Genomic DNA, 8423 nt, shown 5'->3' on the forward strand with positions numbered 1-8423 from the left:
GTTCAAGTGAGTCTCGCACACCCCGAGGCGAGCAAATCCCAGATCTGGAACTATCCTGGATGAGGTTCGTGATGCTTTCCCCCGTCTCCCTTCTTCCTCTCCGATCTTCTCATCGAAGCGATCAAGTCGATTCTGATCGGTGCCGCGCCCGGGAACTCTGGCAGCGCCCGAATCCTTCTTGCCTTTCTCAAAATATCCGATTCTGCTTCGTGATCCATGTCATGTTGCGTCGTGCACTTTGCAATTCGCGTCTTCCGAGAGTCAAATTTGTTAAAACAAGGCAGAGAGAGAGAGAGACAGAGACAGAGACGAGTTGGTCGCACTGAAAGGTCAGTTGATTGACGAGTACTTCCTATTAGTAGGAGTGGGAGGACTTTCTCCTTTGGGATTTCGTTAATCTAGCCGTACACAATTAACACAGAAATTCTGGAATTTGAAACGATGGCACATTAGCATTTAAATTTCTTAACTCTTTATTAGATTTCTCGCGTTTCTTCTTTCCACTTTTCATTCTGTGCTTTTGACACGTCGTAATCACTGTTGGACATAGCAAGTAATCTCAACTTATGACATCTTCCTACTTGTAATGTACAAAAGTGATATAGGAGTTTCGTGATCTTTAACACATTCAAGCCGTTTTTGAGTAGTCATTTTCAGGCCATGTGTACCAAAAACAAACATGTGTACATGTGTAGCTGTTAGAATAGTGATACCAACAATTATGTTCTTGCACTTTATCTACCAATGATAAAAATATCACTTGGCCTGAAAATGAGTTTCAGTGTGTACCGAAAATGGTAAATGACGACAGAGAACGTGTTAATGACGAGATATCTAAACACATTTAATTTTTTCGTCAGCTCTCTTGCATCTCTTCTTTGCTCTTATCACTGAAATGCCATTGAAAATATCGTGAGGTCGATCGCGACAAATCGCGACAAATAATCGATGTGTAATGTATATACATTAATCGCATCAATTGATCAATCTTCCTCACATTTTTATTTTTATCTTTCTGTTTTTCTCATTGTATTCGGAAATAATTGAATCTCTTTCTTCTTAATGGCCAACGTAGAGAACAAAGTGGCATCTTGTTTCTTGCACTTTATGATTTGCGATTTGTCAAAGAGCGCACTATATTATGCCGATGATGTCATGACACCAGTGCAGCGATAAAGTTGTGTGGCGTCGAGTATCGTAGATATACATGACAGAGAACGCTTATTAGGCATCGTTTCTATCGTGACTACTCGGATCAATTGCGTGAACGAATTGCAAAGCATTGTTGGCACTCGAGGCGTCTCCTTTCTTCACCATATATTATGCCCTTCCTTTCTTTCCGTTATAGATGACGAGTGACAAATGGAATTTATGCCGGGAGACTTGCATCTCCAACTGTCATCACCGAGATCCATTTGCCATGAGGATCCCACGATCGCGATTCAGAGAGACTAATTTTACTCATGCCATGTACTTTTCTCATTAATTCTTTGCCTCTCGCTTCCGCATCTATTTTTCTATTGTAGGTTTTCCTTATTGCGAGTTTTATTTCTACGTCACATAAAAACTCGGTTGTATCGTACGAGATTTTTTACTTTGTAATTACAAATGCATTTATCATGCAAGCAACTTGATAACGTTGTTATCGGGAATGGCACATATAAATAACGGCACACATACATTCGATCTTTGAGACAGAATATATGTCCAGTCTACAAGTGTCCAATTCCTTGACCGATATCGCTGGTGCGAGACTCGAGCCAAAACATTTCACGATTGTATGCAAAATATCGATTTCGTGCATCGTGCGCGTCTTGCGATACTGCTAACTAGAGAAGCCCGGCCTACTTTTTTCGGTCGCGGATCTCGCCCTCGTTTACTATGTTACGATTTCGATCGCTTTATTGATGAAATAAATACCTATATATCGATTGTACGAAATCTTTTTACATTATTTTTTCACAATCAATCGAAACGTATACACAATATCTCCACAAAATAACGGGATTGACATTACATCGATTAAAACACTGCGATCGTTTGTGTTTTTTAAGATTTATTAATTTTTTTCAATTCAAAATTATCTCCACTTAGCATCCATGACATTGGACACGGTTAATCACGGTTAACGCGCGAATGAAGTTTGGAACCGTCTGGAATTATCATAATAATTCTAACTCACGATTGTTACAATTGAAATACCTTCATTTCTCGCTTCGTCCATCGCTCTCAAGTTGGTTCAAGGCAAGAACTGCAATGCGTGGAAAGCGGGGATCTTTCGACCTCGATATTTAGAGAAGAACACGTGCTATAGTTTAACACGCGTGTACGCACGTGCGTGACCTTTTAACTGGTTAAACAATTACATTATGATTTTAAAGTAATTTTTAAGTAATTGAAAAATATAATAATTTTCACAAATATTAATTTATACATGATACAATAATCGTGTGATATTTCTGTGAATATTTTCAACAATTGTCACACACAAAGCTTTATCCATATATGTACATGTACATATATGGGTAATTTGCTCGCGAGAATTGACGAGTACATGAGCACAGCAAATTCAACTATTTAGCCGCGGTAACTCGTCATTACCATTAATAACTGTCAGCTGGTAATGGCTAGCTATCAAAGTGTCGATTATAATTTTCAACAATACTTCACCCTTGCAAGCTTAGGTATTAAGTAGTTCAAATGACCTTTGAGATTTGCATCACTCGCGCCGTGCACAAACTACAATTTACAGTTAATATGATAATTCATAATGTACGGCTTTGTAAAATATGTGACAAATTTGCCAAATACACAGAGATCATTCATAGCAATGGCCTGGCTAAATATCTTACAATCAGTTTCCATTTATTCCGCTTAAATTAAAGAACGTTAATTTCAGAAACCGAATATGTGGGTATCTACCGACCTTTAGATCGGACTATTTCAGCTGATTTGTGGATGTAATTTGATCATATTGATTATCATTCTCTCATGTTAGGAAAACGTAAGACTGATTTGATCTAATACGTAAACCATGTTAACCACGATGCATTAATCGTTATTGCCAATTATCGATAATTATTGTGCGATCGTAAGGAGTACAATTTAACAAGTGTCTGAAAAAGAGCAAAAATTCATGTTATGTTGAATCAATTTCAACTACTGACTTAATTTATGACTCAGCTCATTATCTGATATGACGAGGCTTTGTCGATATCCATATCGAAAATTTTGAAAGAGTCACTAAATTAAGTACTCCGTGATTTCCATCTTGCGGATAAACCGAGGAATCTCGAAAGATGCGCTTGCTTGCTTGCTTGCTTACTTGCTTGCTAGCTCGCTCGCTCGCTCGCTCGCGTGTTGTGCAATGGACAAGAGACCGATGATTTGCTTTCACTGACTCACCTTTAACATGATATTACGATTACCATTAACATTAATCTGGTTGGCATTTCCACGACAAGCCGGTCTGCCTAAAATTTCGCGCTTGCACGCATACATTGTTACGGCGTAATCATCATAAACGTGTCGCATGGCAATTTACCGATTTACGCATTGTCAAGATGGGCGAGAATCGATTTTAGATAAATTAACTCGTTAAAAGCAGCGTCCATTCACGAAGCGGACACTTTTGACAATCAATAACAAGGTCGCGAAAAATCGGCAATCAACGAACGAATGTTCTGTCTGTGAGAATTAAGTACAAAGATTTTAGAAAAGTCCAACAATAAAGTCAAAAGATTTTTGAAAGATCCAGAGATTCATCGATCGAGAAATTCATCAACAGGAAATCAAACTCATTTAACTAATCGTTTTTAAAATGTCTATAGCTAAATCGGTTATCGTCAAGATAGGCAGATGGATGTTGCTCAATTTCACAAAAACATTTCTCCCTGACGATTCTCATCGATAGAAAAGATGCGCTCTCCTCGAAGCCAAATCCAATGTGGTCCAGGACACACCCAAGATGCTTCCCGTTAAACACTGATGTAACGGATTAAGCAATCGCCTTGCGACGTGACGCGGTCAATGTATAATATAAAGTATCCATATGCAAATAATCTCACCACAAGTCCAGGCTAGACTAGCTTTTACCGCGAGTTCCAATTTCTCATACAATACTTGAAAAGCGGCAATTCGATCGTGCGATCTATCGAGATTGTGTCGCAATTTATCGTAATTTATTACATCACGACGACACACGACGTTATGCATAATTGTTCTCATCGCAAATATACATGTACGTATATACATTATAAGATCTATTCGTATACAATACACAAGAAATATAGCACGTTTACGGCGAATATCAAACAACGCGAGTATGGTTTAGTTTTTATTATAATTTCTCGTTGCTATTGTTAAATAGAAGATTGTGTTTATCTTGCGTATTAAATAATTTCTGATTGCACTTGACGTTAATATATCGATGCGTCGAGCGGCCGTAACGTAGACATAGGGGTAGACATAGCGAGCTTTAATATCTTCTGTAAGGCTCCTCCTCTTCGGGGTGAGCCGCGTTATATGCGAGGGCGCGTTGTATCGCCACTGGTATCGGCGGCGGTGTCGGCAAGTGGGCGCCACTCGCCAGGAAGCCATTTTCATCAGCCGTGTAGGTGACCAAGATCGGCGTGCCGTCCGGAGCTGTGTAACTGTATTGACCTCTGACCGATTCGATCTGATTAGGCCCGATGTTTTTCGGCTGTCCCGCTTCTGCTACGGAAATTCCATTTTCCGTGTCGTAACTGTAACGGTACAAATTGTGCAAATTCAGTACAATTGTCTCGTATCATTTGTCAAAGAAAAGACTGACAATAGACATAGTAGAATAGGATAATCACAACTGATTAGTTTTAACGTCTCGTCGATGTGTGTGTGATCAATCGAGTGTCAAAGATTCGATCTAGGCTGATCGAGACGACGCGCGTCTGTATACAGTAGCCGAAGTAAAAAGATACGCTATATCTTCATGTGTCCTAAAAGTAAGTCCTAATTTTCCGCAATGATGTCTTAATCTTATTGTTAATGTTGCGTTGGCACAAGATCAAGATAATTTCTTCGCATTCACTTTTTTATTGAAGTTTCTATTAGAAAAGCCTATAGTCAGAGGAAAGTACTATATACGCCACCTTCGAGGTGGAGCCTGATCGAGTCTCAATGTTTCAGAGACGAGTGTCACGGGAGGGGCTCGAGTTAGGTACCAACTCCGGGGACACTGAGGATGGGTAAGGAAGGTGGAGTACGTGGGCAGGCAGCTCGCTGGCAGAGGTAGGTAGGTAGGTCGATTGTAATTGTTTGATTGCGCAACGCATTATTGCAAACTACGCAGCCGAGTAGTGCGCGTACGATTAACATCAAAGCCAATTAGATATCTTTCCCTCGGTCATCCTGCATGAGAAGGATTCGCGGTTTTCGCGATCTCAATTAAGGGGATCGCTTTAAGTAGCAATTGAGAAAGCAATCGAGTGATTGACGGGCGACTTGTCTCGCTCGCGAATGCTCTGCTACCTCGACATGTTCGAACGATTATGGACGATTAGTGTACGTGGGTACAAATCGTTCTCGGTTCACTAAGTATGATCAAGAAGCAAATGTTGATTATGTTGATAAATTTTGAGTGTAATCGCCAATTTTTAATTCTTCATGTTTGTCGCAGTCATTAATCGCGTCATTAGTCATAATCGTGTGAAAAATACTCCGCGTGCAGATCTATCGTAGCGTGCAGTTAAATACTTATCATATCGATTGCGGGGGGCAATCGAGATAGCCATGCTACTTGACAGATAATTCGATAATGATTATAAACTTGTAATCTCATCACGTTTGATTGCAGTGAATTGCAGTCTCGTACGGAATTTTGCATAATTACCGGTGCGAAATATAGGTCGATAATTTAGCACGCACACATAAAAATATAAACACACCCCTAAAAATATAAAAATCGAGACTGTGCAGTTGAAAACCGTAGTAATCATCACACGTTTGAATTTGCAATGGTTCAAGAATTCGATAATTCTAACGATGAAACGTGTCACCATTTCTTCGCGTTTTCGGTGCATCAACTACATTTCCTGTCTGTTAATCATTTCGATGAAGGCGCAAAATGATGGAGGAAAAACAAGCTAGCAGTAACACCGAGCGTGTTAACTTGCGATTATATCGACCGCGCGAATGGCGCGAGCGTGTTTTCATATACGTTCGAGGGCAACCGCGATTCCTCGAGCGTGTCGAGATCGTTCCCTCGAGGAAACGCCTCGTACGAACGCCTCGACGTACAGAAGGCACTTATCATCCGTTCCAGGATGAGAGACGGAAGGACGATCTCACCTGTAAGAGTACGATCCGTCCGGCGAGGAGTCTTGCGTTTGTCGCAATATGGCGTAGTAAGGTCGACCGTAGTAGTTGGGATTGTAATATTGCGTCGGCTGCGGATACGGAGTCGTAAACCTATTGAGTTGTGCGTACGCCATCGTCGTTATACCAAACAGCAATATCTGCGAAATAATGATTGGTATAACATCACCTGAGAACCGTCGAATCGTCAGTAGTTTGATGTGTAGCAATATATATGTACATAATATTGTGTAATTACTCATCGATCAGAATCAGAATCGGAAAGTCGACAACTCGGGGTGTCAATTGCCATTAAAAGATTGAAATATTTTTTGAGATGTTAAATGACACACACAATAGATGGTCATGGTAAACATTGGCAAATTTAGTGCGGCTGCAGGCTCGCGCGGAGAATGATATATTTATATAATCTTGCAACCGTGTTCATAAAAAAAGGTTCTCTTAAATAGCTCGGTAGGTTGAAAGGTTGAAGGGTAGGCAGTTTGGAACGCAGAATTTTGATTGATCGCGCGAGCCGCTGCGAAATATATGTATGAATAATCACATCTCGTTAGAACCTTCATCTCACGCTCACATTGAAGTCTCTCTCCATTATGCGTCGAAAAATGAAGTCGAGTGATTTACATTACTCAATACTCGTAATATTCTTCGTGCGAGCTCTAATGAGAAAAGAGGATCATTATAATAAACACAAAGAGTACGAGACATAATTTATGTAACGACTCGCGATATCAAAATATCGCGTTCTCGACGCATTTCATTATTCGTCATTCACACGATACGACGCAATTACATCGAGCATGACACTCTTGCACATAATACACGTGTAATATTTACGAACTGGAATACACGCGCGATATCTCATCGCAATTGTAACGAGCAATCACACAACTCGTTCTTCCGAGAATAAATTACAATCGGCATTCGCACACACGGAAATGACGAAATAAAACTCCGATAAAATCGTCTTTGCAACCGATACATTGAAATTTACGCTGATGTAAATGAAAATGTGAATCTTGATAAGTTCACATGAGCGATTGAATAACCGATTGTCCGTCGTACCAAAGCACGTCTATGGCAATTCGCGCACGATTTTATGATCAAGTGTGTCATAAAAGATCGTCATAAAAAATGGAAAAACGCATAACGATAATCATAATGTGTCTGTGTCATAACGTGGTCGTACAAGTACATTGCAATCGAACGTAAATCATGTAATCATACGTAAAATCTAGAAATACTTGTGCCCGTTGGATGTAATTTTCATTGTGTCAATTTCTTTCCTTATTTACATTTTCCGTCATAAGAGTGGAGAGAGATCTCGCAAATTTATTCATATTTTCTCGATATTAGTTCAGTTTTTTTCACTGAGCTTGATCGTCGAAATCAAACGAATTACTGTTACAATGTGGAATAAAATCTCGGCGTTGCGGCAAACTCTATATAATTTTCTGTCTTTCTTATCGGATTCGAGGACCGAAAGGAAGCATCGTTATGCCAAATTTAAACATATACGTGTTGCAATTACAAATCGAAAACAATGTCAATTGACTGACGGTTGACTGACGGTCAACTGATCTGATCCCGGGGAAAAAATCGATCGGGTTACACTCACGAGGGTCTTCATAGCGATGCTCTCCGACTATTATCGGCGACTCGGTGCACACTTGCGTGCCAGCGAATATCACACCGTGTGCGAGGCACACTCGGATCTCCCGAAAAGCCACGTAAGAGACTCTCGTGCTAGCTGCAGTTGCAATTGCAAATACGGAGCTTAGGTGAGTCACGGTGTGGCTTTATACTCGCCGGAACGCTCTGTTTCTATCCCCTTTCTGCCCCGCCATTAGCCGTTTTCCGGAGGAGATTGAAGGGGAGAAGAAATCTTGGAAGTACTCGCGCATAATCCGCGACACCGAGTAAGGGGTGGTGGATGGTGGATCGGTAATCTCGGAGCTATTCGGTTAGATGGGCAGGTAGGTAGTGGCAACCAATGTGTGATGCCCTCGCGTGCATCCGCGTGCCCACACGTATCGCGATCCTCCATCCAAACTTGTGTGCGTGTGTCA

General features: G+C 40.6%; 1 protein-coding gene across 1 annotated transcript; it reads right to left on the reverse strand.

Moving 5' to 3' along the window:
* Nucleotides 1-4159: 4159 nt before the first annotated feature.
* Nucleotides 4160-8137, reverse strand: LOC105276260 (endocuticle structural glycoprotein SgAbd-2). The gene is made up of 3 exons (XM_011333755.2): nucleotides 7973-8137; nucleotides 6328-6494; nucleotides 4160-4745 (listed from the first exon to the last, which is right to left on the reverse strand). The coding sequence occupies exons 1-3, from the start codon at nucleotides 7982-7984 to the stop codon at nucleotides 4478-4480; spliced, it is 447 nt and encodes a 148-aa protein (XP_011332057.1). The 5' UTR covers nucleotides 7985-8137; the 3' UTR covers nucleotides 4160-4477.
* Between the last annotated feature and the right edge of the window lie 286 nt (nucleotides 8138-8423).

The sequence above is a fragment of the Ooceraea biroi genome, chromosome 9, assembly GCF_003672135.1.
Source record: "Ooceraea biroi isolate clonal line C1 chromosome 9, Obir_v5.4, whole genome shotgun sequence".
Taxonomy (NCBI): Eukaryota; Metazoa; Arthropoda; class Insecta; order Hymenoptera; family Formicidae; genus Ooceraea; species Ooceraea biroi.

Coding starts and splice junctions, on each gene's coding strand:
- LOC105276260 (XM_011333755.2), bottom strand. Junction 4,746..6,327: donor GACGGATCGTACTCTTACAG/GTGAGATCGTCC, acceptor GTACCGTTACAG/TTACGACACGGAAAATGGAA.